At 38.7% G+C, this 20,012-nt stretch overlaps 1 protein-coding gene across 3 annotated transcripts in view; it reads right to left on the bottom strand.

Moving 5' to 3' along the window:
• CAST (calpastatin) overlaps window positions 1-20,012 on the bottom strand; it is a 52,125-nt gene that overhangs the window by 6,099 nt on the left and 26,014 nt on the right. For 2 of the 3 annotated variants that reach the window (XM_018072914.1, XM_018072912.1), the window contains 19 exons: window positions 18,124-18,177; window positions 13,812-13,862; window positions 13,431-13,487; window positions 13,161-13,277; window positions 11,675-11,773; window positions 10,805-10,888; window positions 10,665-10,712; window positions 9,994-10,089; window positions 9,752-9,847; window positions 8,981-9,079; window positions 7,755-7,838; window positions 6,922-6,969; window positions 4,357-4,461; window positions 3,974-4,075; window positions 3,526-3,627; window positions 2,425-2,499; window positions 1,698-1,745; window positions 1,439-1,534; window positions 816-914 (listed from right to left, as the gene is read on the bottom strand). In XM_018072914.1, coding sequence (XP_017928403.1) covers window positions 816-914; window positions 1,439-1,534; window positions 1,698-1,745; window positions 2,425-2,499; window positions 3,526-3,627; window positions 3,974-4,075; window positions 4,357-4,461; window positions 6,922-6,969; window positions 7,755-7,838; window positions 8,981-9,079; window positions 9,752-9,847; window positions 9,994-10,089; window positions 10,665-10,712; window positions 10,805-10,888; window positions 11,675-11,773; window positions 13,161-13,277; window positions 13,431-13,487; window positions 13,812-13,862; window positions 18,124-18,144 — 1,527 coding nt within the window. In that variant the 5' untranslated portion in view covers window positions 18,145-18,177. Of the gene's footprint in view, window positions 1-815; window positions 915-1,438; window positions 1,535-1,697; window positions 1,746-2,424; window positions 2,500-3,525; window positions 3,628-3,973; window positions 4,076-4,356; window positions 4,462-6,921; window positions 6,970-7,754; window positions 7,839-8,980; window positions 9,080-9,751; window positions 9,848-9,993; window positions 10,090-10,664; window positions 10,713-10,804; window positions 10,889-11,674; window positions 11,774-13,160; window positions 13,278-13,430; window positions 13,488-13,811; window positions 13,863-18,123; window positions 18,181-20,012 lie in introns of all 3 variants that reach the window. The other variant, XM_018072913.1, reaches the window with a different exon arrangement.

Raw genomic sequence — 20,012 nt, 5'->3', positions numbered from 1 at the left:
AGTTAGGTGAAGCTTTATATTCCCCCTCCAAATCAGGCTGGAAACATTAGTGGAAGATCCCTCTGCATGGATCAAAATGGAGAAGGAATGAGCAACGTTACAACAAATGGCAAGAAGGGAGGTTCTCTTGGTATTCAAAGGGGGTCATGGCACTGCCTGTTCCTCCATTAACCTTGGACTTCTCCGTTTATAGGCTTGACTTGGCCACTGCGGTGATGACTATGTTGGGATTATTTTAAATGTTCTCATTACCTAGGTGGGGAAGGGGAAAGAAAGAGAAGGAGAAAGAGGAAAGAAGAAAGGGGAAAGAAGAAAGGGGAAAGAAGAAAGACAAAAAGGAAAAGGAAAAAGACAAAAAGAAAAAGGAAACAGAGGAAAAGGAAAAAAAAAAGAAAAGGAAAAAGAGGAAAAGTTCAGCCAAAGGCTCAAGCCTAAAATTGAAACCATTTGCAAAGAGGTGACTGCCTGCATGGACCTGCAGAAAGGAAAGACACATCCCCCAAATGTCCTCAGTGACCCTGAAGGACTTGGCATGGGTTGGGAGCTTCCAAAGGAGTCTGAAATGCAGCAGTGACTGGAATGTGGGGAGAATGGGCAGGCCAGTCCCCAGTCTGTTCAACGTGGAGTGTCCAGAAAAATCACACTTTTTTTTTTTTTTTTGTCCTCAGGGGAACATTCTCCTTCCCTGCAGCAGCCAGTTCTCGGCAATAAATGACTGAACTTTGCAACAGCCCATAATAGTGGAACTGGCCAGGCCATACTGTTGTGTCTTCTCATTTGTTTGGGGGTAAGGACCTACAGAAGGGGTTGCTTACTGAGGCAGAAGACAGAGGAGCTGCGGAGTGCACTGCCGAAACTGTAGCAGCAGAGATAACATCCGAGGAAACCACGGGCTTCCCACCCTCCTTGGTTTTCTGGAACAGTATACAGCACCATCACAAACATAGGAGGAAAACATGCATCAAAGTCCACACATCTAAAACACAGTGCCTATACAGTTTATTTCTAGGAGTTTATTTTTCTCAGCAGCTTTAGTTATTTCAGATTGAAATCCCCTCCACTCTGCAACTTTTCTGCATCTCACTTTGTTCATCCATCTCAACTACTGGGTTAAACCTTGGCACAGCTAAATCAGAGGTTTAACATGACTCCAGAAAAACTAAGAATTCACTTAGGCCATCCACATACCCAGGTAACACTTCTAAAATTTTCAGTTGCAAAGTATTAGTTATGCGAGCAATTGATAAAAAGATACCACAACTTGACTATTTCTTTTTCCTACTCTTCTATTAGTTTGCTGCAAAAAGTATTTTAAATTTTTAGTTACTGGACTTTATGTAAGAAACTTTACATAAACTTTGAAGGAAATATGTAAAATGTCAAGATTATTCAAACAACTTGAAAATAAAACCAATTTTCAGAAATCAAATATACTCACCTTTTGTACAGTTGACGTAGGTAATGGTGCAGGTGGTGATGGAGAACAGGAAAATCCTTCTGTCAAACCCTCTAAAAGATCATTTTCACTCATAGGCTATCATTGAAAAGTTAAAACAAAAGAGGCTTTTAAGTCTCTTTATCTCTTAAAAAGTGAGGAGGTAGCCCAGTCCATTTTTAAACTGAATACTGGGTATCGTTAGTGACATTTGCCAGTAATTCATGAATGAAGCAGTTATTTGCATATTCACTTTTCTTACCTGTGGCTTTTCTTCCGGTTTTGGTAAGAGTCGTTTTCCATCTTTATCCTACAAAGAGAGATCCCTTGCATTAAACCAAGCAGTCCTTAAATAACTCTGCAATACAGGTACTCTGGAAGCATTCACTGAGCAACACAAGCAGTATTACACAAGAAAGTGATCTAAGTCACCTCTGGCACCTACTGTTGTTACTCAAAGTGCCACTTAAAAAATCCGAGTCCTGTAGCTTAAGAACACCTGAATGCTGAGAAGTGATTCAGTGCGAGGGACTCTGAGGTTCCCTATTTTGTGTTCTTATTTCCACGGAAATAAAACAATTAATAAATAAAATCTCAGCTGTGGCACATGTTGTGAAAGCCTTGGCAAGACCTAAACAACCCATTTATGTCAAATGTATGTGGTGATGTTCGCAAAAATATCACCTTGAAGAACTGCTCTGGGTTTTTTAACAGCTTTAACCAACCACAATTTATTAAGTTTTAAAATACCAAAAGCTACTCTGCATCAGAGTAATCTCAAACAGAATTATTCATCTGCATCTAAACCACCTGTATGCAACTAATGATAGATGTCAGATATTTGGGAACTATGAACTGGAATTTCTGAATACTATAAAACTGGCTGAAATGAACATCAACATTTCAAAATAAAATGGAGTCTCATTTCAACCACATATTCTGAGGAATGAAGGGAAAGTAAGACTAAGACAACACTTTAAATAAATTACTTTAGCTCCTGTTAATGGAGGAATTGTTTCTTCATCTTCACCCAGTTTTTTGTGTTGTTCTGTTTTGGTTTTCTCCTATGAAGGCAAAATAGAAATCATAGCAAGAAAAACAACTAATTACATCCCAAAAGAAATGTACATGAGCAAGCTTCTAGCTTTCAGTCTACTGATTCAAATTAAGTCTTTTCCATTCAATCCAACTACAAATCTTATGAAAGTTAAAAGAAAGCATTTTCTCTTGAGAAAGCCTTAATTTCTCTGCCTGTTTCTTCCTCTGTATATCATAAGCAGTTCTACCTATTTCACTGAAGGTGACATAAGTAAGTTAATAGACAGGCATGGACCAACAACAAAACACTGTTAACACCTCTTGAGTCCTAATTCTTGAGTTTTTTGCAAATCAACTCAACAGCTACCTGGGCTGCATGCAAACGAAGGCTGAACAGAGAAATCAGTAGCCCACCTCAAAAAGGAGCAGCCTCCTCAAAGTTATGCTGGAAAATAACAGCTAAGGAAAGGGAGTAAAGCCAGCTTTGGGAACTTTCACTTGACAGAACTGCAGAAGGGCTGCTTTTTCTGGTTTTTGACACCAGTCAATTCCATCTGGGCCATGGTTTAGCATGGCACTGGGGGCATTCAGACTATGAACAGCATCCATAGACAGAATACATGTATTTCAGTGACTTTCTTATGACTCCCAATTTAAATACCAAGATCAAGGGCAAAGCCCAAAGTTTCATGCATCATCCATCCCTAATTTAAACTACTCATAATAAATTTGGTTCCTTTAGGACAAAGACCATACTGTGTGCTACCTCTGTGTGCATCTTAACTCTGCTTTGGTATAGCACAAAAAAATGCAGTTTTCAGAATCTGAGGGAACTACTTTAATGCCATAGTCATAATTATTAAAATAGTGCAGTCACTGTGCTGAAATACTACTAGTACTTCCTAAGCAGAATTAAACTGGTTTCAACAGTAATTTTATTCTAAAAGTGAAAATATTATATCTAGATTGTATGTAGCCTGAGGAAATACAGTAATTGAAGGCAATTACATCAACAGTCTATTGTTTGAGGTCTAATTTTTTTTTTCCTCTACCTTAACTTTGTCCATAGCAGGATTGTTTTCACCTAGATCAGGTTTCCTCTTTCCCAGGTTGCTGGACAAGGCTTCCAGTGCTTCATCTGCTACGTGACCAACCTGTGTGGGTGTTGATACAGAAAAAACAATTCTTACTTTGGAGTTCGGCTGCAGCTAAAGAATACTGTTTTTGTTTTTTCCTGCAGTACATATTTGGTTCACAAACAGCATCCTCTTTAGAGCATTAAGAGGTAGAGGAGACCACAAGAACTGTCAGTTTGTCTTCCTCTATGAAGAAGGTCACTGACCTTCCCCACACAGTTCATTTTTTCTGGAAACCACTCAGCCTTTGTGGAGGAAGAACATGCGATGCTGAAATGAGCATCTTGACAATATGTTCTGCCATTCCATAAAGGAAGCACTGAAGATTTGTTTTAGCACTAGCTGAAGTAGCTCCACCACTTACTGCAGACAGGGCTGGTGGAGCTGAAGACTGCACAGTGCAAGCTGTGGCACGAGGGACTACTTTATTCTCAGTGATTTTCGCAGACACAGAATCCGAAGGCTTCTGAAACAGAAAAATTACACTGTAATTTACTGAATATGCTTAGAAAGACGAAATGTCTTTTTTTTCCCTAAATAGAGTACTGAACAAGGCAGAAGAGTCTAAATTTAAAGGCAGAAGCTGCTCGATTAAGAGCTGAGTGCCAATACTGCATGTTCCAACAAAGGCAATAGGGACGGAAAAATATAAAGAAAAGAAAATATTTTTCTTGAAAGAACAGTAGCATTACCCAGTCTTAGCAAAACCATCAGTGTTAGCATCTTCAGTGAACTAGAAAGACATACTTTGGATATGCTGCTGGGCTTTGAAGGTTTGGGTTGTGCTGCAGGCTGTGCAGGGAAGGCGAAGTCCTTTGAAAATTCATCAACAAGATCAGATTCACTCAGAGGCTGCAAAAAAACCCATATGGGATACAGGTGACTCACTGCCAGTTTTTAATTTATTTTTTCAAGAATTGTATTTCAACTACTCAGAAAGAAGGAAAACATTTGTAGCCTACACTGAAATAACCTTTCACACTTATATGCAACAAAACAGCATGAACTTCCCACTGTATAAAATGAAGAAAACCACATTTTAGAATAAGTCAGTTGCTTTGTCATCAAAAGTCAGTATAAGGTAGAGAACTGTAGAGATAACATAAAATATAATTCAGAGGCCCAGATACATAATGTTCAACATTGTCTACAGGGCTACTTAAAACTACCACCTCTTATAATAAATACAACCTCTAAGTACAACCACTTAGTTACGAAAAAAAATGCTAATATTTATCTAGTATTTACTATAACAGCATCGTGCTGTTATAATACTTCAAGTATAAACTATATACAGGTAGTGGAAAGCAGCACCATCAACCCATTTTAATTTTTTTTTCCCCAGCAGAAGTAGAGTTCCTTCAGGGGCAATGTCACCTCAGAGATCTGCTGACTGCTGACACTCAGTGGCTTTCACTGTGCATGTTTTAGTGAATAAAAAAAGAAGTTTTAGTTTCCTACAGTGTGTCTATTATTGTATCTATTGATATTATGTGATCTAGTACTATGCAATCTATATACGTATACCTGATGCTCCTGGGATCCTCCAAACTACTGTTCACAGCTGAATGTTTAAATCTTTGCTAGCAGTGGTGACCATTCACTTGCTACGTGCAACTTAAACAGTTAGAGAAAGATTCACAATGGAAAAGAAGACATCTGTGAAAGAGAGTCTCCTATTTTCCCTCCCTCATTCCCTCCCTGAAAGTCTTTACAAAATGCCTCAACACATAAGACCTCACTTTTCATAATGTCTTAAATCCTCTCTCAGACACTAAAAAGAGGCATTGAGGTAAAACTAATTTTTTTTTCACAAAAGTTATTCCACTGCATGTGCTTAAGGGTATGCAGAGTGGAGCACCAGAGCAAGACAAGCCCGAGCTGAAATCCTGATGGAAGGACTTTGCATTCACCAGAAATCATGAAACAACTGTACGTGACTGAAAGTATTCAGATATTAGCATAGCTCTTTTGTCATTTTTCTGATTTTGGTTTCACAGATGTAAATTAGTGGTGATACCACAGGAATACTGGCGAATACATCTTGCTCAAAGCTACTTCATTTAAATTACAAGCAGTGAAGAGATGCTCAGAAAAATACTGCAGTACTCCTGTGATTCACTTACAGAACAGATATTCAATTGTATTTGTCTCTCTAACTGAGAGAAGCAGAAGAGCATGGGAATATTATTTTTCTACCAACCACTTAAATTCTTTTGGCATAAGACTACTAACCACTTAAATACTTTTGGCATAAGACCTCATGATTCTGAGCTTGTCTTCTGGTTTTATACAGGACTTTGGACAAACTGTGAACCGACCTCCCGTCACTCATGCCACATTCTCTTCTGAAACTTTTCTTTTTTGTGTTTGCCATCCTTTTTTGCTCCCTGTGGAACAGGAGGGCTTGTCTCCTGACAGCAGGGCCATAGCTGCTCACTTTTTATATCATGACATGCTTGGCAGGTGTTCCTCCTGTGCAGCTCTCACACATCACCTACTCAAGACTTGTCTTGTCTAAGACCTGACGCAAATTTTTAGAGACAAAAATCTTTTCACCACTGCCTTTGGCATTCCTACACACTTTAACCTTGTAGGAGGTTCTCACTGAGATTGGTCCTGACCTTCACGCTCGTTCCAGAAGAATGGAGGTTTCCTGTACTTGTCCAATTTTTGGCAGCACTCCTCAACTTAAAAAACAGTATTTCCAAAGTGAAGCCCTCAGTTTCTTCAGTGCACAGTTCCTTTGCTTTCTTCCTGTCCCTTTTAAATTAATCTCTGCAACTTTCTCTTTCAATATTTTAATTCTCTCTTGCACTTTTCTAGGCCACGATGGATGCTCTTTGCAAAGTACAAGTTGGTCTTTGTGATTAGGAAAATGTTCACAGCAGCTTATTTTTCCTTCTTTCCAGTCATGTTTCTTTATATTGATCACTAATGAAAGGAAACTGTCAAGAAAACACAAGATTTTCCTGCTTCACCTCTCTTTGTCCTTTAACAGCTCCAACAGCCCTCTACAGAATACCTTGTGCTAACTCCCCATACAGCCCTTCTTTGTGGCAGCAGTAATTTCAGTAACTCTCTCGTGTCTTAATAGTCTCTAGACTTTTCCCACACTATGAGCTCCTCGTTCACAGCCAATGCACTTCAATAAAAACAACTTCCACTTGACACTTCAGATCAGCAGGTTTTGTGGAAAGAAGCAAACACGTAAGACTTACATAATGGCACAGAGAGAGATGAGGTGATAGAAAGGGAGAAAACAGGAATGAATATCCAGTCACACTCCTACAATATTGTCAGTTTTCTAACCTTTGGTTTTTCTTCAGGCTTCGGTAATACCGGTTTTCCATTCTTATCCTAAAAGTGAAATAAGCATTACTGACATTTTTCTATTGCTTTAAGTGCCATACTCAGTAATTACCAGCAAAATAATGCAAAATAAATTCCACACACAAGATTAAACTAGTGACACAGTAACAGGAATTCCCCTAAATGTGGAATCTTTACATGGCCAGGTAAGTGGATAAAAGAAGCAAATATGATGTTAGCACAATACAAGAGACTGGTGTTCATTCTTTTTGGTGTCAACATGTAGCAAGAATTAATTTCATAGTAAACCAGCAGGTATTCATCCAGTAGTAAAACAAGCTTTGACTAAACCTTTGCACTTGAACAAAGAGGGAGTGAAACCCCAGGGCTGCAATTGGGTGGTCCTGAAATCTCTAAAAAGGGGTGTAAAGCTGCACCTTTCAACACCCAATATTAACATTTAGCTCCAACAAGGCCAGTTTATACAGCATCACAGAAACTTTCAACTCTGAACTTTATCAAAAACACATCTCAGTTCTGTTGTTGATTTGCTTAACCTTGAACAAATACCCATCCCTTGAAGCAACAATCCATAAAAAAAGAGTGTACTTTTCCTACCATTTCACATTAGTGTTTCAAGGTTACATTACAGAGTGATCCCAAAGAGGACTGCTGTAAAGTGATTTACTGAAATTTAGTGTAAGAAACAAGAAACACCACTCTTGGAGAAGGAACGTGTCACCTGGGAAGATCAGATCTTTCACTCAGAATGCCTGAAAAAACAGTCATGCCCACAAAGGAAGAGGAGGAAATTAGAGGTACTGAAAACTTACCAGCTCTGGAGTTAACCTGTATTCTGGAGGTATTGTATCATCACGTTCTCCAACCTTTTCTTCTTTTTTCTCTTTAGCTTTTGCCTTAAAAAGAAATAACATAAAAAAAAAAATCACATAGAAAAAATTAAAATAAAAACCCCAAGTACACTCAACTTCACTATCAAGATTCTTCACCCAACTGTGTTCAGAAGAAGTAGCATCAGATGAAATTATTCCATATATCAAAATATTGAAATTCCTCAATTTATTCCTACCAAATGTCTGTGGTAAAATCATAATGGTTTAAACGTCATATGAGAATATGGCTGCATTATTTTAAATCCTAAGAAAACTTTAGACACTATTCAGAGCTCTAACTTTGCGGCAGGTACTTTTAGAATTTTTGTGTGTACAAAACCCTCGGGTTTTCTTGCATTTCATCACTCTGATTATGCAAGCCATAATTCTGTATCTTTTTCCATCACTGGCAATGAAATTCAGCTTTTAATTCTCTGGATCTCCTTTGTGAAGCAGTGCATTCACTGAGTTACCGGAAGGCCTAGACTGATTGAATATGCAATGAAGCAGCTCTTCTTTTGTCAAAACTGAGCCCAGCAACAGGAGATTTTTTTACTATTTCCCTGTCATTTGTTTGCTCTGTGCTATTGGTGAAGACAGGAGAAAATCTGCTATTAGTATGGTTATAGGTAGAGTCTGCAAAACTAAACTAAAAAGTGAAAGTTAAACATGCAAACACAGGATTACTGTCAAAAATCTTCTGAAGAAAAGCAAAACTCTTAAAAGACAGTGAAAAGCAAGAGTCAAATGAGAAAGAAAATGGGGTTTTATGGAAAAAAGGAGTACACGCACTGAAAGTTAATTAAAAATCAAACAGTAAATACGTGCAAAATGAAAGCTGGTTATAAACTGTATCCAGTGCAGGGGGGGAAAAAATATAGAGCAATTATATTTAGCACAGGGGAAGGTGCATGTACGTATGCTTGTATAGCCAAATGATATGCTTATAATTTCCCAGGCCATATGATTATGTTCTATTCTATCTGTATCCACTTGGGATTTCTTAATTTTTTAATTTTCTTAATCCCTTAAGACTCACACATTCCTTAGGCCTCTGATACAGGCCTTTATTGTTATTTTACACATTTCTACAGGATTGAACAAAGAGGACTCAGGATTCCACAGGAGAGTCTAAAAACTAGGGTAAAAAAGGAGTAACATGTTACCTCTGACGCCTCTACAACAGGCATAGGATCTTCCTCTGGTTCGGGTTCAGGTCCTCCAAGAGTATCAAGGAGAGCTTCCACTGCATCTTCTTTAATTTCCTGTATTTAAGAAAATATGCGAACCATTTAATTATCTCTTTAAATTTACACGGGTTTTACCTTATGTATTTTTATGCTTTTTGTGAAGCAAACAGCCAGCACCAGATTCATCATTCTGGTTTGGCTTTACCCAGTTTCCTTAACATCAGATTCTGTGACACAGTTAGCACAGTCTAATCAAGATATGACTTCTCTTGAGAAGTAAAAAAAAAGGGGGAAGTATAAAACCCCACAGTGTCACAATTTCATGTAACACAACTGTCATGTGGTTTGACACGGCAAACCAAGCAAGTGTAAGGTTGTACTCGCTCTATACAGTGGAAAAAATAAAGGTTTGTAAAATATGGGGAAATTACATTGTATCCAAGTTTTATACATGTTATTACACAACGAAGACTATTTTTCTAATTTTTCTACACCTCTAGTCATAAGAGCCACAGTCATTCTAAAGAATCTGGAAGTAAAATCATCTGACTCACTAAGGCCAAATCTTTAAACAGGGGGTATCTGAGCACTGGTAATTCCTGTTATTCCTATTGTTTCTATGATAAAGAGGATTTACAACTGAAAAATGAGAATGATGAGTATCTTTAAGGATCAGGCACACATAATATGGCATGTGACTGCAAATTTTAATTACACGTTAACTAGTGGAAGAATGGCTATGTATACCTCATTTGATTTTGTTTTCTTCTCCTTAGGAGGAACTGAGGTCTTGACTGAACTTGCTGCTTGTGCTTGCACGATTTCTCCCTCCTTACTTTCTTTCTGTGAGACAAATGAAATTACAGGCAAATTTGCAAAAGTAAAAAGAAGTGGAAAATTGTCAATATCAGTTTATAATGAAATATTAAGACCATAATGGCAATGTTTCATGCAATAAAGGCCTGCAATGGCAGGAAAAGTATCAATACCTCTGTCAGACTGGTCTTTTTTTCTTGAGCAGAAGCAGTACTACAGGTAAAGTCAGAAGACAGGGCCTCAGCAAGCTCATCATCTGTCATTGGTTTCTGAGCAAGAAATTGCAAACCAAGTTATGACTATTAAAGTTCAAATATCAACCCTGTCAAGCTCTGTTTACAGTCTGAGTGTGCCCCATGCTTACTCACACAATGACCTCACTGGCACATGTCCCTGACACAAGAAAAAAAAAAAGGTATTTTCCCTCACTGGTTGATTCATTTTTCAGATAAGGTTTTATTTTAGTATGTTAAAGTTACAGACAGCAAAATTAAGCTGGCTGGTAGAATTCTGTTTTTTAAGTTAAGTGCAGAAATCCAAGTAGTCTTTGCTAAAGACATTATAAAGAGACTCTTGCATGCACAGTTTAGTATTTCTCCCCTTTGATCTTATTACGACCAGTATCTCTGTAAGCATTTCTTTGAATTGTTTCAGCTTCAGTGCCCTGAAAATTTCTTACACCTTTATTAGAAACATCTGTGGCAAGTTCTATTTAGTTTTATCAGTAGCTATGTTATCTGGCACTCCCACTTCCTAGGATTTTTGGAAAACAGTTCAACATTTACATTTTCCTAGGAATCCAGTGGTTACTTTCACCTTCCAGTACAAAAAAAATAAATCTTACTTTGTTTGGTTCATTTGCTTTTGGTAGGACTTCGTCTTGGCCTTTGCTCTAAAATGAGAATTAATTTTGTAAATGGGAAGCAAAACCATACAAATATGAAAGGAAACACGCATGAATAATGTATCTTGTAACTCACTGACCTTCAACAATTTAACATACTCTGGAGGGAGACTACCCTCCCGTTTACCCATTTCTTCCAAGTATCTTGAATATATATCATCTTCCTGTGAAAAGAATGCATGCATTAATGTTTGTGCACCGCTCTTTACTGAAATAAATTTCTGATGTAGAGCTACCTACAGTGATACTTCTGGAAAGAAAATGCAGGGGGGGTTGGCTTTGTCAGGGGGCCAAACCTGGACTGTGACTACATAATGTCTTTCAGTATCTAGTATCATGCACATGCTTCAACATATGCTCACCATCAAGCAGAACTCTGCATGTCCATTCCGAGATTATTCTGCATTAATTTAAGCAATTTCAGTATCTTAGACCAGAGGATGTAATGATGTACTTTGTCTGATTTTTATATATATTTATAAATTCCAAGATTTTTATCATGGCTGAGTACTGTACTGAACCACTGAGCTTGTAATAGTAATCTTTCTCATGTGACTCTCCAATTCAGACTCAGAAAGGTGTGCATTCTTTTCTAAACTCTCAGTGTTTTACTCTTTCTCAAGCAGAAATGAAACCTCTTAGGTTTGTTTACACTCTCATATACCTCCCTCTGTCACTGCCTTTTGTAAATCCATTGCAGACCATGCTCAGGACACAGCTCAAAAAGCAGCAATCTTACTTTGTTGACACTTCCAAGTGTTTTCTATTGCAGTAGATCCAAAACTGAATAATTTCTGTATATACCGAAACAACACTAAAATGTAACTGTGCATACGTTTAACTCTTAGCAGATCACAGTGACAAGTACTGGATCAATGTAGTACTGAGCAACTACAGTCATAATTTGGGTATGGATCTTCTAAGAAGTAAGAATGCAAAGTGTAGAATACCGTAACTTCTGGACCAGTGTAAACAGGAGTAGTGGGCACATCTTCAGGTCCACCCAGGGTATCTATTAAGCTGTCCAGTGCTGACTCATCCATACTAGCCTACAAAATAAGCAAATCATCATAGAAGTTACCATGGTGTACACAGCAAAATAAAAATAAAAATAAAAATCCTGAAGCATCTGGTGAATCTCCAGAAGACCCCTGGAAACCAAACCAAACCCCTTCTTTCAGTAGGACACGCACCACGTGTGCATTTATAAATTTATAAATTTTTCAGTCAGAACTTTTTTAAACTTGTTCTCCAATGTCAGTAACAAGATAATCTGTATTTATATATCAGCTGATATAGATGTACATATATGCAAACATAACTGAAGAGAGTAATTAACTTTAATTGAAAGTTGTGGTAAAAGTGATTTTAAATAAGTCCTATTTGACAAAACCTAAATGACACACCAGTAGTTTTTTACCTATTCTTTCAGCTGGCCCTTCACCATCATACTTAACTACTATGTATAAATACTTCAGCAGTTACACATTATTTTTTCTGAAAGTGAAGTGTTTCAGAGACAGAAGCACCCTCTGAGACATTTTTACAAGGGAAGCCATTTGCCTGGGACTCTTTACCAACATCAGTACTTGATTTATCAGCTGCAGCAACCACACTTGCACCAGCTGTGCCAGCAGAAGCTGCACCAGCCACTGTGGACATCTCAGATTTAGGCTGGAGAAAAATGAAGACATGGTTTATTTCATGGTCCTATGTTAAAAATGCTAGAGACAAAACAAAATAAAACAGAGATCCTCTACTCAGGCATCCACATCTACTGTCCTTCTTATCTACACTTGGAATAACAGTGATTCTGCTGTGGGAAAGAAAGGATGCTATTTTAAGTACTCTACCTCTTTCTTTTACTTTGCCAGTAAAACAAATCTGCAGTGCAGAAGGGCTACAAGGCCCCTTCCAAGTCTCTCCTGAAAGCCTTCATTTACTTCTGGAAGCTCTCAATACACCACTAAAGCCAGAGGAAATGGTGCTCGAGCAGGTGGGGTGAGAAATGCTGCAGGGAGTTGGGTGCAGGAGCAACACCATACAAAATGCAGAACTTCTGCACTGCTGACACTCTCATTTACTGCAGTAAGTGGGATGTAGTAGAGCTACAGGAGCCCTTCATGCTACCCAGACATGTGAAGACCAAAAGATCCAGACCTTGACTCTATCACATGCTTTTGCTTCGTACTTTTTCTCCACAAGTCCCCCTTTGAAATCACCTTTGTGACAAAAAGCGTGACATTTCTAGGTCCCAGGTTTTAGAGCAGCACAAGGATGTTTGTCATACACACCTTCCAAACACAAGGCAGCCTTTGTGCTTCTCAACACTGTGGTTTTTGGGGGCCCAGTCTCACCTGATAATATTCAGCTTAAGAATCCACCTTGATGTGGATTTCAATAGCATGAATAATAAAAATTGGTTGTTGCTTGTACCTTTGCTGCCTCTGTGGGGGTTGCTTGTGGAGGCTGGTCAGCCTGAGTTGTAGTTACTTTTTCTGCATTATTTGGTTTAGAAGCTGTTGTCACAGAAGGTGAGGTTTGGTTTTTTGCCTGTGTAAAGATAAACTGCTATTAGATAGGAAGGGCTGGCTTTTCATTTCTTTTAAATTATTTTTGAAAATGAAAGACAGAAGAAAAATACCAGACGCATCCCTCACTAAAAAAATAAAATTAAGGGAGAGAGAAAAAAATTATACAACTTACTTCACTGGGTTCCTTTTGCTTCTCTTCAGACAGCTGTTTATTTTGAGAGTCTGTTGGCTGTCATGAAATAAAATATTGAGATTATTTACCCTCTCCACCGTTCAGTGCTATGGAAAGTGATCTATGCTAGTTCAAATAAACACAAAACAGATTTAAAGGTGGCTAACAAAATATTTCTTTGGCTGTCCTGAATTAAAGCATCCTGACTGTTCCCCCCAAACACCACATTTCCACCCAGCAGCTCCCAGCTGTTTTGTGCACAGGAATGTTACTGATCGCACAACAGTTTCATGTGGCACAGGAATAGCAAAGAGTTTTGCCTCTAAGTTAGTAAAAGACCAAAGTACAACAACTCTGCAAAAGTGAAAGTTAAGTACTTACCTTGGCTGACTGGGTGGTTTTTTCAGATCCTGCTTTGGTTGTCAGTGCTGACTGAAATATAACCAACAGGCAGAAATTAATATGCTTGATTATTTCTAAAAGGTTGGCTTATATAAAGCAGAATATCAGACAGGTTCACACTTGTGAGCACACATGCTGTGTAATCAATACATAGGGCTTTGATCTTGCAGTTTACAATGTCCTGGCAGAAGCTGCCAGGCCAGGGATCTGTGAGCATTCAAATGTGTAGAAACACACACTCACACACACTCCTCATATTGGGGATTGAAAGGAGATGGAAAGAAGAAACTAAATATAATGAATGACCAGTTTGACTTACTGACCAAAAACCCCCTAAATTACCATTACCAAATTCTGAAATCATGACAAACATTATTTAATAAATAATTTATTATTTTTCAATAAAATAATTATAAAAACACATGCAGTCCTTATGGAAAAGACATTAATGACTTAGATTCAATAGGGTATACACAGAGTGGGATAGATATATGAAATCAGTATCCTTATACTAAACACAACAGAAATTTGTATTTTTCCTCTCCTCTGTAACTTCCTAATGCTCATATTTTACAACACAGCTGAACAACCTGGCTTGGATAGTTATTACATAATTGCACTTCCAGGATTTACACCTGAAAATTTTCTGCAGCCATGCCACAAAACTAATTCCTGTGATTTACCTCAACTCAAAGTGCAGTGAGCAATAAATTACTACTACCAGAAACATGTAAGAACTAACACTGAAAAATTAAAGAATGGTTATAAGACAGGAAAACAAAAATGCCAGCCTCCTCACCATACTTTTCTTATCATTAGGTGGTAATTTAAATTCTTTCATTGCTTTAGTTCTAGGGTAATCAGAGGTCTCTAGAAAAGACCATTCAGTCCAACCTTTCACAGCAAAAGCACAGTCTAAGAAAGATGGCTGAACATTTTTCTGCCAAATTTTCATTACCATTCAGACATATCCAGCTTCCATTTTTCATACCTGACAACATAGAGAAATTTGCTAAATTCATTTACCACTTGTTGGGCGAGTGTTCACACCCACATACTGAACTACAGACAACTTGGTTGGGAAATCCTGAAGATGCATTAAAACTGTAAACCACAGTAAGGAACACACATCCACACACAAGTCAGTCACCACAGGAAGAACACTGATGGAGAGGGACAACAAAAAACTCACAAAGTGAGGAAAAAAGTTAAAAATAAGTTTTAAGAAAATCAAAATAATTATTTAAGCTCTCAGACTCATCCCTCCATCACCCCCAGATTGCCTGTTTTGTATTTTCTCTTGATGCCTAACATGATTAAAACACAGTACTTCTTGGATTCAGTCATACTCTATATGCTCCCACTTGTCCATCATCTTAACTCAAAGACACACACATCCATTTTCGTACCTGTACATTACACAATCCTACACTGAAAGGTAATCCCAAATTTTCACAGTTTTTAAGCTAAGTAAGGTTGGATGTATTTCTGTAACATCGTTAGCAAAGATGAGACATGAGATGTCCTTCAGCAGTAAGACTGCAAAAAATGGGACAGAAATGCAAGGATGAGGTTCAAGAAACACAGAGTTTGACTTTTGCTGCTGTGGGACTGCTGCCTGATGAGGATTTTAAGTACCCTGCTGTCAGAGCACAAATTCAGGTTTTCCTTATATACTTTTCAGAAGAAGACCAACACATCTTTTTTTTGCAGGACAATAAAATATATGCACTTGTATTTCTGCCAACACCTTACAAAACCTTCACAGAACATTAAATACAAATTCTCAACCTGCCAAACCAATTATAAGTCTTTTTTTTTTAATACTGTAAATATTTTTTTACTAAATACTTAATGCACCTCCTGTGCATGGGGTATGCATTACTTCTTATTCTTCTTCTATCTTTTAAAATGTTCAGAATTGCTTGTACTATAAATTTATCTATGACAATGCTGAATATATGGACCCATGTGGGGGTCGGTCCACATGCTTTGTTTCAGGACTTACACACATGGGGATGCTAAGGCCACAGTAAAATCCATGATCATAAACACACACATGCTCCTATATAGAGACACATCTATTTAAATACACTTTCAGCAATGACAAAGTTCAAATCCAATTAAAATCAGCAGGCAAGTAAAACAATTTTAGTAGGAGACCATACATTCAGAGGGAACTGTTCAGTCATCCTTTAAGCAGAGTCAGCTTTGAGCAGCTACAGCCTGAAGCCATGGCATCAGTTGACAGTGTGCACTGAATTCCTATGGAGAAAAAGATGTTTCACCTCCCCTTCAACTGCCTGCTCCCATCTGCTCTGTGCCAGGATCTGAGAGAAGGCATTTTAAGCTGACTCGGGAAAGTGAAAGATAGCCTGGAAAAGAAAATAGTATTTTTTACCTAGTTCCCTACTTTATACATGTAAAAGAAAGAGAGAGAGCTGAACAGGATGTGGTTTTGGCAGTGGCAGCACCTGCTTCCTCTAATCCCCCTGCAGGGGTGTCTGGTCCTCCAAACTCTCCGCCTAAACCCAGGCTTTGCCTACAGAACAAGAAGTTTCACATTCCTTCCTCTGCTGCAGCAGCTCAGCTTTCTCAGAGAGACATAATACTGAAGGTTCATTAGAGACAAAGGATACACATACAGAGAAATGAAAGCTAAAGAAAGGTCCAGAGCACGTTTAAGAGTATTGGCACACTAGAAAGACTCTAGAAAAGGTAAATGAGATGTGGTTACAACAGGCAGTTGGGAAAGAGTTACCAATTTGCAAGAAATTTAGGACTAGATATTAAAGTGACTCAGCAACCTTAGCTCTTTTCAAAGAAGTCTACTGTCAAACACGCAAGTGACTTGCTTAATCCAGCAGGAGAAAGACACCAATAATGCAACAGACATTAAAAGAAAACACTAATTATCTTAACACACGCAAATGTGGGACACTGTTTCAAAGGGATTCGTGTTTACCAGTCTTACAGTGCTGAAGAATGTCTCCACTCCTCTATTTTTGGCTCATTTACCATGTTCTTCTGAGAGTTATTTTAAATTTCAAGTAGGGAAAGACCATAACTATTTTCAGGTAGCAGTCTGGGCTAAACCATATGGAGAACTGCAGCAGTAACGAACATGATACAAATGAGTTTACCCACAAACATAACACAAGGAAGAAACCAGACTTGCAGGTACCTTCATTTATGAGTAATGATGATTGTACACAAATGGAAAAGGCTTAATTGTCATCCAGCTCACTGCTATCAGTCTAAGTCTTAGATGTGTGCATGGAGGAAAAGAGTTTTAAAAGGCTGATGGAAATGTAATGATTAAGCTCAAATGCAGAGAAGGTGGAGAGAGGTGCTCCACCTAGATGAAGATACATGTCAGAACGACCAGAGACAAAAGTTACAGCAAAGAAATTTCCCATCTGATAAATGGAAAAAAATCATCATAATGATGCCACAATCTGGCTGCCCAGATACCCTGCGTAACACACTGTAGGTGTTCAAAAGGTGTTTGGCAGTGCCATTTACCTGCAGAGTTGGCTCTACCTGGTCAACAGGACCTCCAGGGGTTCACCCTGACCACTCAGGGCATCCCTTTATTGGCCCTTATACAAAGTGCAGGTAGCCCTAACCTTTACTGCCATGCAAGTCCCTGCTGGCCTGCTTTGGTATTCAATGTTTTTGTTGGTCTCACTGTTAGGATTGTGGAAAATGAAAGACGGGGAGAGTCATTAATCATTTGTTTAAACAACACAAGTAACTTCTGCTAGGCAATGGAAGTGTAAGGGAGGATTATGACTGTCTTCTAACAAGTAACGCACATGACTGATGACACAGCTCTGACCAAGGAGATTCTAGTCATAAAACAAGACAGAACAGGCACAAAGGACAAAGACAAGGGAGCCATCAGACAGAGAAAGACGGGAAATTAGTGAGGAGGTGCAATCGCATATACAGAAGAAGCTGAAGCTCGTCCTGAATTTGCTGAATATGTGAAAAATTATAACCAGGTAAATAACACTGCAATTACACTGGAGGGAGCTATATACATGTTACAAAGTGTGACAGAGCTAAAATTAAACACTGTCATTAACATTTTGTTTTTTACTGCTATCATAAAAACCTCTGAATGCTCTGAATAGCATTTATTAGATACCTTTTGCAGAGGGAACTAAGCTGCAGATAAGAAATATGGAAAGTAAAGTCACTCAGTATCCAAGAGCTAAAAAAAGAAATTCCATGGCTTCATACATTTGTGTTTAACTGCAAGTACAATTTTTTCAGGAATTCTTACCCTGGTTTCAGATGGCTTCATAATCTGTGGTTTTGATGCATCCGCAGAGGGAGACTGCTTTTGAGAGAAAAAAAAATTAAGGAACTTTATCTTTGTTATACATTTGTATTAAGCAAGCATAAACAATCTGAATTCATCAGTTATCCAGCTAAAAATTAAAAAATAGAGTTATCATTTTAGAACTTTTGCTTTGCCTGTATTTCTACAATACATACATGAAGAATTTTGACAGTGTGATGATGCCCACTGACACGTAATGATAGCAAATTCTGCATCACGTATCAAAACAGACTCAAATCCTGCTCTCATACTGAGGCACACACACTTACTGTGCAGAATTTGTCCGCACTTATTCTTTTCTTTTTAGCAAAAAATGTACTTTTGGATTCACTAATCTGTCATACAAAATATTTAATACTAAAGTAGCAAACTCAAATATGTTGAGATAAAAAGGAATACTTAATACCTATCTAATACACACACGCACAAATATTTTTGCATGTCACGTGAGCCTTTTGCAACTCTGCAAAGGACATGGTCTGTTTCCCTAACTTCTGAGATGCCAATTCAAGAAGAGCATGTTGTACTTCTGTTGTGGTTGCATCAAACTTCAAAGCCCAGATATGAATATTCCAGTTGTCTCATCAATACTTTATACAGATGTAATACTACTCCTCTATTCCTGTTTCACATTCCTCTGCTGAAAGCTGTGTTTTGCAGTATTTTGCAGATGCTCTAAGGCGTATTCTATGATTCTATGATTTGCCATCTCCATCACACTAACAAAAGGTTTTCAATAACCCTTTAGTATATTTCTGTACCATCAGGTAAATCCGTAGGCAACAAGGTATTTTTCGTCATTCACTCTTTATTAGTTTTGCCTCTCCTTTTCTTTCTTCTCCAAGAAATTAATCTGAATTCCTTCTACATGACTAACAAGTAGGTATCTGCTCTACACCTTCATATTAGTCATCCTAGTCCCTGTCTATTTAATAAAAACACTTATCTGAGCCCTTCTCCCTTCCTCCCCTCAGAAAACTCCTACCAAACCACTGTCTTACAAAGCACTGAAAAATTCCTTCCCAAGTCCCAGCACAGCAGCACCACTACAGCCTGCAGAGATTAGCAAAAACCTCCCAAAACCTCAGCTGCTTCTTTCTGCCCTGTTCAGCTGGAGGGCAATGACCAGGAGAAACAAAGAGTGTAAATGCTCATGGAGGAAGAGAAGCCCGGTTTGAAAGCAGAAAAACAGTTCAATGGACAGCTGCTGATCAGTGGTTGTGGAGAACACTGAGCTCTGTGGACACTTGGGGTTGACTCAGGGAAACAAAGCCTTGTCGTGGGGAGTCAGAAAGGGGAAGGGCACACAGGGAGTACCGCGACCTTCCATCACACCACCACAGAGTGCCTTGCCTCACTTACTTTCTGCCTGAATTCCACAATACTCAATACCTCCAATTTTCCACTCTGTCCCCCAGAAAAGCCACTACAAGGAAGAAGGGGGTCCTTGTTCTTCCAGCCCTTTAGCAAGGGGCTTGTGCAGCCATGCTGAGCCTTGCAGGCTGACAACCAAGAGGCTGCGGAGGTGAAGTCCTTCATCTGGTCACCCTTGTACCACTTTGTCAGTGCCAGCCTGGCTCTGGGGGTCATCCTCTTACCAAGGGGTGCCCAGGTCCTCCCGTCTCCAAGGATCCTGCCAGCTGTTCCCACCTGTTCTCTGCAGTGTGCTGCAGCACCACAGCCAGGCTGCAGAAAGGGTGAAGCAACACTCAGACGTGTCAGGCGTGGAGGTAAATATTAAAGTGCTGCCTGGCAACCAGCATAACAACAGCCTGACGCAGAGCTGCTCCGGCCGGGCAGGCACACCCTGCTCACTGCCATGAAGGGGA

The sequence above is a fragment of the Manacus vitellinus genome, unplaced genomic scaffold (genome assembly GCF_001715985.3).
Source record: "Manacus vitellinus isolate BGI_N305 unplaced genomic scaffold, ASM171598v3 scaffold_23_pilon, whole genome shotgun sequence".
Lineage (NCBI taxonomy): Eukaryota > Metazoa > Chordata > Aves > Passeriformes > Pipridae > Manacus > Manacus vitellinus.
Note: the sequence above shows the minus strand (reverse complement) of the source record. Positions and strands in the feature narration are given on the sequence as shown.